The 16,302-nt window shown below is 41.9% G+C and overlaps 1 protein-coding gene across 7 annotated transcripts in view; it reads right to left on the bottom strand.

The window, feature by feature from the left end:
• Positions 1-5,173: 5,173 nt before the first annotated feature.
• Positions 5,174-16,302, bottom strand: part of ERC2 (ELKS/RAB6-interacting/CAST family member 2) — a 1,052,138-nt gene continuing 1,041,009 nt past the window's right edge. For 5 of the 7 annotated variants that reach the window (XM_053600429.1, XM_053600428.1, XM_053600431.1 and 2 more), the window contains one exon: positions 5,174-8,150. In XM_053600429.1, the coding sequence (XP_053456404.1) occupies positions 7,773-8,150 (378 nt within the window). In that variant the 3' untranslated portion in view covers positions 5,174-7,772. The remainder of the gene's footprint in view (positions 8,151-16,302) is intronic. The other 2 variants (XR_008381889.1, XM_053600433.1) reach the window with 2 other exon arrangements.

Genomic DNA, 16,302 nt, shown 5'->3' with positions numbered 1-16,302 from the left:
AAGACAATCCCTTCTCTGCAACCTATTTCCACTTCCTTTCTTGTAAACTGAAAACATGATGCTCAGAAACCAAAGTATAATCAACAAAAGTTTGGGGCCCAAATTCAACACCTTGAGGAGTACTATCTTGAGCACTTCCAAATGGAGTTATGTTATATTAATATGTAATGTATTAATGTTTCCGTAAGTCCTCCTATGTTGCTTGGGATATTTCCATAGAAGCCACTATGTCACCTTGTGTGAAGGATGTTGAACGACATCATGCCATAAAATAAACTAAGAAAGGCAACTGCATTACAAGAGGAGCGTTAAAACCAAGGCCTAGATTTTGGCCATAGGCAAAGCTACTGGTTCCCAACCAACCCATGGCTAATCCCAATGCCTTACTTAATTCCTCTTACAGATGTGTGGATGTGCACCATTTTGGTGGGAAAGAGGAAATGGTCCCATCCAAACCAAAGACTTCCAATGGTGCTGATGCCACACCAGCATTAGACCTTCTGTTTTTCTACCCCCAAACACATTTCTTATCATACATGTTCGGCAGGTCTTTCCTGACTTTTTTTAAACCTGGTGTTTTATTGTCTAAAATCCTTGCTCTCATTTTGAGTTCATGTGCTTTGTGGAAGTACAAGTGGTAATGACACTAGTTTTTCCTTCCCTGTCATTGGCAACAGTAACCAGGGAAATTGACAGCCCCCAATATCCAAATCTGGAAACTGGTTATTAAACGTGGTGGAGGAAAACCCTGACGTGGCAAATGGGATCTGAGCAAGACCAGCTCAGCAGCAGTTCCTGTGGAGAACGGCTGGGAGGCTGCGAAGATCATCAATTTTATTTTGTTCAACTTTTATTATTTATGATATTGGTACTACTGATAATAGCTACCATTTCCATTTGTTCTCTATTATGTAGCTGGCATGGTGTTAAATGGCCATTTCATCTTTGAGAAAAACAAACAAACAAAAACCCCAACCTTCTGGGGCTGTGTTAGAATTGCAGGATGAGGAAACAAACACAGAGAGACTGAGTGACCAGCCCGGGGTTATTTGGCATGTTGTGGAGTCAAGATTTCAATTTCATCAGGGGCTGTAAATGCAAATACCTTCAGGGGTCAGGCAGGGCACACAGTGGGGTGAAGTTGGCCAGGTATAATGTAACATTTTACTGGGCAGTAAGGGCAACAGAGAAATGGAAAGTACATCTAACACTTCCCCAAGCTCCTAGACTACATGCTTACCATTATTGCTCTGTCAAAATTTTTAAGACATTGTGCTGGCCAAAAAAAAAAAAAAAAGAAAAGAAAAGAAAAGAAATTGGGCAGCGCCTGTGGCTCAAAGGAGTAGGGCACTGGCCCCATATGCTAGAGGTGGTGGGTTTAAATCCAACCCTGACCAACTGCAAAAAAAAAAAGAAAAGAAAGAAAAAAATATCTGAACCTTAAATTTCTTCCATAGACCTTAGTTTTCTAAATTCTGTGATTTGAAACTAGATTAATGCTTAATGGCATTAAAAATGTTTACGGTAAATTTTTCAAATGAGATATAACATTCAGACAGATAAGTATATACGTCATAAGCATATCTCTTGATAATTTTTCACAAACTTAACGTGACCATATAACTAATTTCTAGGTTAAGAATCTCAACTCCTAGCCCCATAGATTAATTTTGTTTTTTTCTGAGCTTTATATGGACAGAATCATAAAGTATGTCCCCCTTTGTATATCTGCTTTCACCCAGTGTTATATGAGATCCACCCAGATGGTGATAGGGAGCAATAATTCCTTCTTTTTTTTTTTTTTTTTTGAGACAGAGTTTCACTTTCTCACCCTGGGTAGAGTGCCGTGGCAGCATAAGCTCACAGCAACCTCAAACTCTTGGGCTCAAGTGATTCTCTTGTCTCAGCCTCCCAAGTAGCTGGGAGGACAGGTGCCTACCAAAACATCTAGCTATTTTTAGAGATGGGGATCTCACTCTTGCTCAGGCTGGTCTCAAACCTGTGAGCTCAGGGGAATCCACCTGCCTTGGCCTCCCAGAATGCTAGGATTATAGGCATGAGCCACCGTGCCTGGCCCAGTGATTCCTTTCTGAACATCTCTACTTCTCAAATCTATTTCTTCATATATTCACCAGAATCTCTAATACCTGGGTAAGTAAGGAGGTCAGAAGTGTTGGTACAGGTGGCTCCTGCCTGTAATCTAGCACTTAGGAGGCCAAGGTGAGTGGATTGCCTAAGCTTAAAGGTTTGCGATCAGCCTGAGCCAGAGCGAGACCTGGTCTCTAAAAAGAGCCCAGCGCCCGAAGTTCACTGGGTAGGGCACCGGCCACATACACCGAGGCAGGGAGGTTCAAATCCAGCTCAGGCCAGCTAAACAACAACAACTGCAACAAAAAAATAGCCAGGCATTGTGGTGGGTGCCTGTAGTCCCAGCTACTTGGGAGGCTGAGGCAAGAGAATCACTTAAGCCCAAGAGTTGGAGGTTGCTGTGAGCTATGATGCCACAGCACTCTACCAAGGGCGACAAAGTGAGACTCTGTCTCAAGAAAAAAAAAAAAAGCTCTGAAACACAGAAACTGAGGGCTTACCAGAAACACAAGAAGCCTGTGGGCAGCAGGGTTAAATCCAACGCACCGAGCTTCACCTTGGCTCCCTTTTCACGTGTGGCTTGATTTCCTTGGGGATATACAGCCTTAGTGTGGGGCAGTCCATTGTCCTGCATCTTGGGTCAACTGTGGCAATCAGTGATGAAAGGACCAGTTCTAGCAGGCCTTGTAAGCTGGGTGGCCACAATGGGGACCAAATATAATGGGGAAGCAATGCTGGGTGGACACAAGTGGCATTCAGATAGCAGTCTGTCATGTGTAACCTGTCTGACCTGGGGCCCAACACAATACCCTAAGCAGAGCAGCTCGCTAAGCACTGGGTTCAAAGCCTGGCTCTACCACTTGCTTACTATCTGGGGGACCTGAGTGAGGCACACAAGTTGTCCAGGACTCATTCTCCTTGTCCATAAAGTGACGATGATGATAGTTCTTACCTCCTGGGATTACTGTGAGAATAAATGAGCTCATGTAAGCACAGCATTTAGTACAATGCTGCACCAAATTAGTGGTCTAATATTTCATGCTGTTTCTGGTTATCTCCACGGGCCTTCATTTCCTTTGCTGTAAAACGTGGCTCATTACAGAACCTACCTGATGGAAGTGTTGTCAAGAATAAACAGAATCAATGCATTTAGAAGTCCTTAGTATCACAGCCTGGCTCCTAGCAAAGGCTCAGTATTGTTCAGTTATTTTTATTTGTTATTATTGTCTTTACTAATTATTAGAATGATTAATACTATGGATCAGCAACTCTAAGAATTAGAATGTCTCTTCAATCATTTGTAAGAGCACTTTACAGATACTAGAAGCAGCGAAGGTAGATTTTTATGGTCAATACGTCAGGTGTACTAAAAATCCATGTGCTTCAGTGGACCTAAAGGTACAGATTAACTTGCAGTCTGAGCCCAGCAGTGTGTGGGCTGGTACCTTTCCTACCTAAAAGACTGGTTTGAGAAGCAGAGGTTGGCCCGCTGCAGTGGCTCACACCTGTAATCCCAACACTTTGGGAGGCAGAGGTGGGAAGATCCCTAGAGGCCAGGAGTTTGAGACCTGGTCGAGAAAAAGGACTCTGTCTCTACAAAAAATAAAAACCTAGCCAGGCATGGTGATATGTGTTTGTTGTCCCAGCTACTTGGGAGGATTAGGTGGGAGGATTCTTTGAGCCTAGGGGTTGCAGCCAGGGAAACAGGGCAAGACCCTGTCGCTATTTAAAAAAAAAAAAAAAAAAAGGCAGCTGTTCCATCTGGCCAGCTGGGTTTATATAACCAGGCCTGAGTGCAAGCCATGGCTTCAGGAAGTTCTATGATGTAAGAAGTTCTTGTCCAACAAAAGGTCTCTTTCTGTAAAAAGCCACTAGAATGAAAAGTGAAAACAACTTGTCAGGTTCCCCAAAAGTACCTGACAGTGAGGTTGTTTCACACCTGTTGTCTTTAAACCCATAAATTACAGAAGCTGCATGATTATTTCCCCCCTGTTGTCAAGTGTTAGCTGAAGGGAGATTTTTGTCCCTTCGTCTCCTTCTCAAAGAGCATTCAGGAACACATATTCCTGTTTCCAGGACTCTCGGATAGCCATGAACTTGCCATGTGTGTTTGGATCAGACATGGATTGGGCCTCAGTTTCCCCAACTGGTAAAATGAGGGTGTTGGATTACATGACATCTAACATACTTTCTATCTTTGACAATCACTAATTGATTTCGATCATGATAAGAATTGGAAATTCATTCCCTGCTATATAATTCAAAGTTTTAAGAGAACCAGAATCCGGTTTGTAGGCTCCAAGGACCTCCAGCAAAGTGGCTCTTCATTGCGATCCACAGGTAGGCTGCAGAGGCTTGGGAGGCCCTGGCATAGCCAATTGTGTGTGCATCCAAATGGTGGCAGAGCTAACTATTACTTTTACTTGCCCAGCTTATTTGTCCCTCTCTTCTAGAATAGAATCAAATCTTCCCTTTTGGAAGCCACTCCTCCCATGACCAGCGAGGCCATCAATCACATGACCTCATTTTCTTGGCTCCCTTGAAAAAAGTAATTGGACGCAGAATCCAAACAGAACCAGTAAGTGTCCCCTTAGGGAGAGGTGTGGATGCAGGCAGAGAGAGGGTCTCTCTAAAAATAAGAAGCACTCAAAGCTGCTGGGAACTATCTCTGCCACCAAGTGGCAAGAGCTCAGCAGATAGTAGAGCCAACCCAGGGGAAAGTGCAGAGGAAAACAAGGAGAGAAGGAGGAATGGAAAAAGGAAAAAGGGAGAGAGGGAGGGACCAGGAGATATGGAGAAAGGGGGAGAGAATGACAGAGAAAGAGAGAAAGGGAAAGGAACCAGGCAAGGAAGGAAGATGGACACCACCACCAATGACTCAAATTTCCTAATTTGAATCTCTGGGTCTAGCTGTACAGGAAGAGAAATGTATGTCCTGGCCTTTCTGGTGAAGTGGGTCAATAACTTCCCTTTTCTCTTTTTTTCTTTGAGTCCATACAGTTCTTCAAATGGAGACCATCCATGACCCCCAGAATATCAGAAACCACCACAATTGGAGCATTTATTAGAGATGGCATGAACTCAATTCAGAAAGAAACAAGGTTTATTTGATGAATATAAATAAGGCGATCAGCACAAAGTACTTCTCATACACATGGTAACAAACTTATGAACTGTACAGACCTTGTACATTGTTCTTCTACTAGACGCAAGGTTACAATGACTGGCTAATACATGCCCATTGGTAGTTTCGAGGGTTCCTTAGTTTTATTTATTTATTTTCATATTGATGTCCATAATCACATGGTCAATATCACAACCCACATGCCATTCACTTGAAGAAATGTTACAAGAAGCACTATCACAGGAGGGTCTCAGGGAATTAGATACACTGACCCCCGGCTGCATTCAGTCGCCACTCGGCACGAAAACATCGCAGATAGAGCTTATGTCAACACATTTGAGGTCTTGCCATAAACACTGTTTAAAAAGTAAATCGAAACCCACTTTCAAATGAAAGTTGACACGCTGTTTACGTGCATACTGGATACACAAAAATCATTAAATACAAAATTGAGACTGTACATCAAAATCAAATGGGGTATAAAGTACACGCCTGCTTTTGCACAAAATAAGACCAACTTTTTCTAAATGTTAGCCTGAACTTTTTTTTGCAACTACATTATGATTAGAAGGAAACCTGCTAAAGTTTGTGCAAAGGAAATATCCTCCCAACATCACAGTGTTTGTTGTAAACCCAAGGACTATTTTTAATAGGTGAAAAGGGATATTTTTTGGTAACCCCCAAACATCAGAGTCTATAATGTACGATGGAAAAGGACGCTATGTTAGATAGAATTTAATTTTGAAGGGACCAAATAATATGCCCCCATAAAGGTAAGATCAATAACACTTTTAACCAACAAAAGCAGGGCAAAAAATGATCTCCCAAATAAGAGCTGTGATGAAATTGGCACATATGTAGAAATAGCTAACTATACATGGTTGGTGTTGTTGTTGTTTTTTTTTTTTTTCTTCTGTTTCAAGGACCCTATTTTCCCTACTGGATTTCCTACTTTCTACTTCAAGTATTCAGTTGCAGAGTTCAGGTCAGGACCTGGTTGCAGGAGGCAGTGAGGACCACCCCTTTGAGGACATCCAAACCGTTCATGAGGATGCACTTGTGGCTTGGGTTTTCAGTGAGACAATGTATCAAAATGTGCTAAGTAAGCTTGCAAAGAACTCTGCTCACATCTCCAACCAAGATCTAGATCTTTTAGATAGTTAAAGGACAAACTTCTAAAACATGAATGTATTTGGATAGTTTATGCGACACATAAGCTTTACATAGTTTGCTATATTTACTGACGACAGGAACAAAGCCAGAAGCAAGAGACCCGCTTGAATATGTTACTCCTAATGCACCAAGAATGAATGGTGCAACAGAGACCATTTCCTCTTCCTCGACAAATCAGGTGTCTGTCTTTTAAATATCTCTATGGCTCACGAGAGAGGTCCAGAGTTAATTGCACCAACATTTTAAGAAGTAATAATAACAACTAAATTCAATGCAAGAGTTCAGGAACATCTGTTTAGAATCCTTTCCACAGCAGCAAAGAAAGACAACTATATTTATTAAGGCCACTCATGCTTAAATTCACTGTTTGTCCTTTAAAAAAAATGTAGGTTTTCATCTCCCACTTGCATACGTGGAAGAGTTTCTTCCATTGACAAGAAAATGGATCAATACAAGAGTTGCACATGTTTGCCAGACTCAGTCATGAGTTTTATGAAGTTAATCACAACTTTAATTTTTTTTTTTTTTAATATTCAGAGGGAGCAGGAGGAGTTTAATGCTCCTTAGTACCATGTCACTGTATGTAAAAGACCTCAAAGTTGGGTCTCTTTCCCTGGCATGTGCTTTATTTAAATAGTGACTCTGTATCCACATACACGTTTTGTAGAGCTATATACAGATACACAGCTTTTGTGATTGTTCCTCATTCATCAATGTTTTCATGTTTGATGCTGAAAATGCTTTGGAATCCATGTTGCAGACATTTAAAAAAATGAGAAATGACCCTTCATTTATAGAAAAATCTAAGCTTACACTGTTTGCACAGCATTTGGATCTTGAAATGTGAATGAGTCCCAGCTTCTTCATGGAGACCTGCATGTTCAGGGATGGCAAGAGTCTGAGGCTCGGGCCTGGCCCAGCTGTGGAAATGGATGGAGCACGTGGAATAGAGATACACAGGGGCCTCGGGCTTTTGCCACTCTCCAGTACATGACCAGGGTAGAGAAAATCATGAACGATTAATTTAGATGTGCCATGCATTGTCAGAGACACACACCATGTTCTCGTAAGGCGATTTCTTGGCAAGTATTAGTGGTTTAAAAAATTGATTTCGTTTCCAACCTGGCCCAGAGGTAACCATCAAAATGTGGTTCTTCAAACAGCGGCTTAAAGAAATAGAGGAGGGTAAAGGCTCGCAATTTTTGGTGTTTTGGTTTCTTTGTCAAACACTCCACGCATCATGGCACATGAACACTGCCAACAGCACTCACTCGCAGCAAATTTACACTTTTTGATAATCTAATGCATTTGGAATGACCACTGAGATGGAATCAGCACGGAATAACTGGAGATGAGGCTAGTTGCCCAACAGAAGCTGAATCCATAGTTAAAATCTCATGGAGTTCAAATTTATCTGATGATATTTCAGTAACATAAATAAAATGTTATCCAACAGTGACATTTGGAAAAGAAGATCACATTTTAAATGCCCAAATCTGGACCAAAAAAATGGAAGATCTGTCACTTTTCTCCTCCTCCGCATTCTTGCTTTCCAACGTATCTGAATCCATGAGAAATGACAAGAGGTGATGAAAGGAAATGTCGGGTAGAAGAGAATCTCTCTCAGTAATGGAGGTGAAAGCTCCGCTTCAGCCCTGATGAGCTCCTCCAGGTGCTGGTGAACAGTGGTGTCAGCCGCGCTGCAATAGATTACCAGAATATTGCTGCTGAGCTGCGCTTTCCCTTTAGTCAGCCCTTCTGATAGCTGCAACAAGAAAGCACATAATTTAGCAGGCAAAGAAACTGGTAACGCTGTCTGAGATCACGCTGGCAGAAGCCCTCCCACTCCTCACCCCTGCACCCGCCTCACCACCACTGTCATGGGTTGGGTTTGGGTGGGTGTGGGGAGGGGGTGATGAGAAGCACAGCAGAAGGGACAAAGTGAACAAAAAGTTGATTGTGTCATGCAAGCGCATCTGAGAAAAAGCCTTTTTCAAAATAAGTCACATAGATCTATAAAAGTCTCTTGACACGCAAAAAGAAATTGAAGGGAAACATGCCAAAATATTTCATGATTATTTCCACATCATCAGATTACGTGTCAATTTTTTTCTTCTCCATACTTTTGTATAACAACTACAGTTTTAAAATTATTTCTTAACTTGACTTCAGAGACGTTAGAGAATTAAAGACGGTCAAGACAGCATAATACTTAACATTCATTTAAAAGTCGTCTAAGAGCAAAAATTGAAAAGAATATTGGACCTAGCAATTCCAACCCTAGGTACATACCCCCAGAAAACTGAAAACAGGGACTCAAAGAAATACTTGTACACAGATATTCATAGCACCATTATTCACAATAGCCAAAAGTACTCATTAAGAGATGACTGGATAAACAAAATGTGGTATATACATGTAAGGGAGTACTATTAAGCCATGAAAAGAAATGAAGTTCTCATGCATGCTACAACGTGGATGAACCTTGGAGTCATCATGCTAAGTGAAATAAACCAGACCAAAGAAAGACAAATACTGTATGATTCTACTTATATGAAATCTCCAGAGCAGACAAATTCATAGATGCAGAGAACAGATTCGAGGTTGGGGGTCAGGGGAGGACAAAATGGGAGGGGTTATTTAACAACAGGTCCAGAGTTTCTGCTTGGGGCCATGGAAAATATTAGAATGAATAGTGATGATGGTTTTACAACCCTATGAAGGTACTAAATGCCGCCAAATATATTCTTAAAGGTAAAAATAATAAATTTTATGTATATTTTACTATGATTAAAACTTTTTCTTTTTTTTTTTTTTTTTTTTTCTGAGACAGAGTTTCACTTTGTCACCCTTGGTAAAGTACCATGGCGTCACAGCTCCCAGTACACCTCAAACTCTTGGGCTCAAGCGAGTCTCTTGCCTCTGCCTCCCAAGTAGCTGGGACTACAGGCACCCGCCACAATGCCTGGCTATTTTTAGAGATGAGGTCTCACTCTGGCTCAGGCTGGTCTTGAACCTGTGAGCTCAGGCAATCCACCCTCCTCGGCCTCCCAGAGTGCTAGGATTACAGCCGCGAGCCACCGTGCCTGGCCCGAGGATAAAAACATTTTTTAAAGAATATTGGCATCTCCTTAACACATTAACTGCCCTGACAGTTGTATTTCACTTACACTGATTGTGAGCCTGAGGCCTCGCGAAGACTATATAACTCACACATGTCTTGACCTCTCTTGACTTAACAAAATACTGTGGCTACAAGGAAAAAAAAATTATTTTCTAGTGTGACAGTCAATGTGTTAAGTAGAGCAGATGGAAACAAAGTTGGCTTTCATCCTTGCATCCAAATAGCCCGCGCAGATGCTTAGTAGCAAACATAAATGCAATAGTCATGCATTCGCATATTTCCTGCCTCAAGTCTTCTCACTGTCCCAGTGAGGGTCCTGTGTGTAGACACAACTGCAGCCTGGAAAGAAACAGTGCAATGGGTGAGAAGAGAGACTGTCCCACACCACTGCTTCAATGATGACTTTGTTCCCTGCTGATGCTCCACGTGTGTGCCTGTACCGTTTTCACCCACACATGGCCTTCGGATGCTTCAGGGTTTCCAGCCACAATAGTGCAGGCATGTGGGGAACATGGCAGGGAACATGTTACTCACACTCATGCACTTGCTCACACTCATGCACTTGCATGCCCCTTTTTATATTCAGCCTGAGCTGTCCCATTCGGTGGTTGCTACACAGCATTTCCTGAGTCACACCAGTGAACGAGAATGCCAAAGATCCCATGGTCTGCACAGGTAGCCAGCTATTCCGAGCCATCCTTAAGGAGTGCAAATGAAATATGTGGCTTGGATGAACTCTGCTCATTCATACTCGGAGGACTTTGGTGTAACCCTTCTGGTTAAGAAACTTGAATTGGGGCAAAAAAAAAAAATGACTTTTGCAGAGCCAGAAAGTTAGGGAGTTCCTAGAATAGATCATATTACTCATTCTGGCACATAAAATCTCTGCAAACTTTGTATGAAAACTGTAAGTCAGAGCACGCTTTCTGTTTCATGAGCTGTGCATAGCTCTAATTCTTGGGTGCATTCAGCATTTCTTAATTATCCTTTTAAAGGGCTGACCAATATATTAAATGGCTACACAATTAAAAGGTAAAGAGAAATCCAAAGTAGGATTAAAATGTATGGGCCATTTTTTTACAGATGGGGAAATGAGTGAAAAATAATTATAGCCAATGTCCGATGTCCTTGATATTTTTCCAAGATAAAGTAGCAAAGAACAATCATTTATTCAGTTGTGAGAAAGAGTTCCAACTGGGTTACCAGTCACCAGGCATAGTATAAGGCCTCCCAATGACAATGCACAGATTAGGCGTAAATTTATGCTGTAGACAAAAGAACTCTCAAAAAGGGTTGCCCCTCCTTCCTTCAAACAATCTATTCACCAGGAGGCCTAAATGGGTTTGAGAGGGCAAAAAGGAAAAGAAACAACCAAACTTCAAATGATGCAGCCAGCATCATTAGCAATGCAGGTGATCCCCCCCCCCGCCCCCGTCAAGGGGCAAACAAGTATATGCTTTCAAAAAAAAAAAAAAAATTTAAAAAGGAATCCTGCCTTCCACAATGAGACAATCTGGGTTGCTCCCATTGTGAGATAATCCCTGCCCAGTCCTCTCCCACCTGTTGAATCTCAATGGTCCTACTCTTTCTCCAGCATCCTCTGTTGCAGCAGCCAATCCTGCATCCCCATCAGAGGGGCTGGCAGTGCTATTTCAGTGGTGGCATCCTGTTTACTGTTTACAACCCCCATAAACACCCCTGTTTACAGTCCCATTGCCCGCAGGATGCAGGATGAGGGATTCCTGGCTATGGGGGAGGCCTCATCTGGGCCCCTCTCTCTCCAGTTGTGCACTTACCCTGGGCATTCTGCTCTGTACATCCCCACCTGCACTAACTTGCCTCTGTAGTCCTGAAGCTTTTTTTCTCTTCTCTCAAACATGTCTTTCTGTCTGACTCTCATTACACCAGCTCTTGGTTTGAGCAAGCCCTGTGTATACTACAGTCTCCGCTTAGATACCACATCTCACTAGAAAGCCTTTGCCAACCCTCCCAGATATGACACAGAGTGGGAAATCTCTCACACACTTTGGAGACCTCTCCTGCTGAACTGTCTAGACCTGTACTGTCCAATATGGTAACCACTGGCCCTAGGGGGAGACTGAACACTCGACATGTGGCTAGTCCAAATTCAGGTATACTATAAGCGTAAAACACACATGAGATTTTGAAGATTTATTATGAAGAATGTAAATTATCTCTGTAACAATTTTTAATATAGACTTTATGTTAAAAGGATCTTTTAGATATGTGTATTGGATCAAATAACATACATTACCATTAATTTCACTTATTCCTTATTACTTTGTGAAATGTGGCAGCTAATAGTAACATAAATGAAGGATGACAGCTTGGTCTATACTTCTGTTGGACAGCCATGGTCACTATCAGCTCTATGAGGATGAGGGCAGGTCTATATTTCTGTTGGACAGCCATGGTCACTATCAGCTCTATGAGGATGAGCTTGGTCTATACTTCTGTTGGACAGCCATGGTCACTATCAGCTCTATGAGGATGAGCTTGGTCTATACTTCTGTTGGACAGCCATGGTCACTATCAGCTCTATGAGGATGAGGGCAGATCTGTGCTACTCACTTAGCACTCCCTATGCTTTCCACAGTGCCTGGGCCAGGCTGATTTACTCACTCACTCCACAGATATCGGAGAGCAACTAGAATAGAGAGAATCTGAAAAATTCAACCCCCCTCACCCCTGATTTCCTACCCTAATCCCTGGAACTAAGAATGTATCAGACCATTCCTATGTTACCTTACAGATGTAATTAAGGTGACTAATCAGTTGACTTTAACCTAAAGGGAGATTATCTGAATAGACCTAATTTAATGACAGGAGCCCTTTGACAGCACAGACTTTTCTCCTGTTGTGGCAGAAGAGAAAGTCAAGAAAATGTGAACTAGGTTAGGAATTTGCTCTGCTGAGATGAAGGAAGAACTTCCTTTATAATGTGAGAGGGGCCCCCAGCTGATAGCCAGCATGGAAATAAATAGGGATCTCAGTCCAATAAGCACAGGGGACTGAATTCTACCAACAGCCTGAAGGAGCTTGGCAGTGGATGCTTCCCCAGAGCCTGCAGATTAAAGTCCAGCCAAAGTCCTGACTTTGGCTTTATGAGATGCTAAGCAGAAAACCCAGCCCAGCCCATGAAGACTTCCAGCCTACCTGCAACACTATGGGATCGTAGGTGGGTGTTGTTTTCAACCACTAAATTTGTGGTAATTTCTTACACAGCAAGAAAACTAATATAGCACCTCCCTATGTCAGGTGCCAGGGATAGAACAGGGAGGAAAACAGACAAGATCCTTACCTTCATAGATCCTGTAGTCTCAGGAGCCAGACAGACAACAAACAGACACACAAGTCAATACATGAATGGGGATTTTAAAATTGGTGCCATGAAAAAATGGATAGGGAGCTGCGATGAGGATACTTAAGATTAAGTGACGAGTGACAATGGTATAGATCTCTACTTTTTAAATAGGGAAACATGTCCCACAACTTCTCAGTGAAAAAAAGTAGGTTGCCCTTTTATATGTCTAGTTCAATCTCATTTTTGCGTCAACACACATGCACGTTATAAACATAAACATTTGCAAGTGTACACACACACCAGAATGTTAATATTTATTGGTGGCTGGGGTTTAAGCCTCTCTTTTAGAGTTTTTTTTTCTTTGCACTTTTTAGATTTTTTTAAACCAAAGATTGTGTAACCAGTACCATACTAAAATACAACGCTATTTCCTCTATGGAAAAAAAAAATCAGTATTGGGTGAGATGGCTGCTCTTGATGGCTCAGGGCCGCAGGGTGTGTGAGGGAGCGGGTGGGCAACTGAGCATGGCAGTAAGAGGCTGCCCCAGGACAAGCACCCCAGGGAGAGCAGGCTATAAACGTGTGGTGTCTCACAAATATGCCTTCAGACTGTTTTTCTTTGGAATAAAGACACCTGCCAGATTATGGCTTTCTTCTCCTGCCCTTTCAGTAGTGATTTGCAGAAACAGGCTGGGAGAAAGCGGTCTTTGGTAAACACGGAGGGGTTAAAGGGGAAACTGTTTAATAACAGTAGTAAAATGCAGGCTATTTTTGACATCTGGGTTAATGTCCATTGCGCTCCATGTGCTTTCCAAATGTGTGCAGCGTGCCCCCAGGTACAAAAACAGACACCCATTCACAGCGGCTTTGGATGCCCCTAACACGTTGCATATGGTGCCCACATAAAAGGCAAGGCCCTGATAGACTAATTAACAAGGGCTGAGCAGAAGAGCAGCTCTTTCTGGAGGCGGCAGGCGTCCTGCAGAACAGCCCCACTGAGCCACTCTGCTTGCGGGAAAACCCAACAGAGTCGTTTCTGCTAAAAAAAAAAAAAAAAAAAACTATAACTACATCTGTGTTATTACTTAATATCTTTTAAAATGGGGCAGAATGGGCTTCCCGTTTTCCTCATGAAGATTTATTTATTATTGTTGTGATCAAAGTGGCAACAAATTATGTTAAATCATTTCATTTACTTGATAGGAGCAACCACCTTGAAACCATAATTCAAAAATATGAGTGGAGAATAACATTTTACCTTGAGAGTGGACTCCTACAGCTCCTCAGGGCAATAAAATGTAACACTTCAGAACCCCAAAGTGCTGGGGCTGGGGGCTGGGGTGGGCCCAGCCAGCCCTGTGCTCAGAATTGCAAAGGGCCTCATGGATGACAGAGCGTGCTGGGAGGAAGCCGCTGAGGGGCTTTGCATTTCATCTTTGGCTTCTGTGAGCTGGATGTAACTCACCCACAATGTTTTAAATGAAGAGATTCAGATGGATATGTGATATAAAAATGAAAATTGACTCTTGCTGGATAAAAGATTTGAATTTAAGACACAAAATAATAAAAATTCTAGAAGAGAGTGTAGGGGAAAAGGCTTGACAAAATCAGCCTGGGAGAAGATTTCATGAAGAAGACCTCCTGGCAATTGCAGCAACAACAAAAATAAATAAATGGATATGATCAAGCTAAAAAGCTTCTGCACATCTAAGGGTACCACGATTAAAGCAAACAGACTTTGGAAGGGGAGAAGATATTTGAATGCTGTAAATATGACAAAGGGCTGATAACTAGAATCTATGGAGAACTCAAATTAGTCAACAAGAAAAGAGCAAACAATCCCATTTATAAGTGGGCGAGAGACTTGAACAGAAACTTCTCTGAAGATAACAAATAGCCAACAAACACATGAAAAAGTGCTCATCATCCCTAATCCTTGGAGAAATGCAAATCAAAACCACTCTGAGATATTGCCTAACTCCAGTGAGATAGCTCACATCACAATGTCCCAGAACTGTAGATGCTGTCAAGGATATGGAGAGAAAGGAACACTGCTGGGACTGCAAACTAATACAACCTTTATAGAAAGAAGTATGGAGAATTCTCAAAGAACTAACAGTTGACCTTCCATTTGATCCTGCAATCCCATTACTAGGTATCTACCAGAGAACTAAAATCATTTTACCACAAGGACATGTGCATCAGAATCTTTATTGCAGCTCAATTCACAATTGCCAAGATGTGGAAGCAACCCAAATGCCCATCAACCCAGGAATGGATTAAGAAACTGTGGTATAGGGCGGCGCCTGTGGCTCAGTGAGTAGGGCGCCAGCCCCATATACCGAGGGTGGCAGGTTCAAACCCAGCCCCTGCCAAACTGCAACCAAAAAATAGATGGGCGTTGCGATGGGTGCCTGTAGTCCCAGCTGCTCGGGAGGCTGAGGCAAGAGAATCGCGTAAGCCCAAGAGTTGGAGGTTGCTGTGAGACGTGTGACGCCACGGCACTCTACCAAGAGCGGTACAGTGAGACTCTGTCTCTACAAAAAAAAAAAAAAGAAAGAAACTGTGGTATATGTATACCATGTATACCATATGTATACCATGTATACCATGGAGTATTTCTATTCAGCCATAAGAAAAGATTTCTATAGATTTCTATAAAAAGATTTCTAATAGAAAGTATTTCTATTCAGCCATAAGAAAAGCCATAAGAAAACATATCTTTTATGTTTACCTAGATGGAGATGAAACACATTTTTCCTTATAAAGTATCTCAAGAATGGAAAAAATAGTATCCAATGTTCTCAATACTAATATGAAACCCGTATATAAACAACTATACACCGACATGAAAGAAAACATACAAGTATAGTCTAGCAAGGAAGAGGGGAGGAGAGAGGGCGATTGTAGGGATCTCACCTAACGTCCAAATGTGAGGGTGTTCAGCCTACCGCCTGAGTGAAGGGCTCAACTACAACTTGAACTTTACCTTAGAATTGAAATTCATGAAGAAGATTGCCATGGCAATTGCAACAACAAAAAAAATAAACAAATGGGACTTCATTAAACTGAAAAGCTTCTGTACAGCTAAGGAGACAATAACCAAAGCAAAGAGACAACCTACACAATGGGAAAGGATATTTGCATATTTTCAATCAGACAAAAGCTTGATAACTAGGATCTATAGAGAACTCAAATTAATCCACATGAAAAAAGCCAACAATCCCTTATATCAATGGGCAAGAGACATGAATAGAACTTTTTCTAAAGACGACAGATGAATGGCTAACAAACACATGAAAAAATGTTCATCATCTCTATATATTAGACAAATGCAAATCAAAACAACCCTGAGATATCATTGAACCCCAGGGAGAATGGCCCACATCACAAAATCTCAAAACTGCAGATGCTGGCGTGGATGTGGAGAGAAGAGAACACTTTTACACTGCTGGTGGGACTGCAAAC

This window comes from Nycticebus coucang, chromosome 8, assembly GCF_027406575.1.
Source record: "Nycticebus coucang isolate mNycCou1 chromosome 8, mNycCou1.pri, whole genome shotgun sequence".
In the NCBI taxonomy this organism is placed as follows: Eukaryota; Metazoa; Chordata; class Mammalia; order Primates; family Lorisidae; genus Nycticebus; species Nycticebus coucang.
The sequence above is the reverse complement of the archived record's forward strand: the minus strand, read 5'-3'. Positions and strand labels throughout refer to the sequence as shown.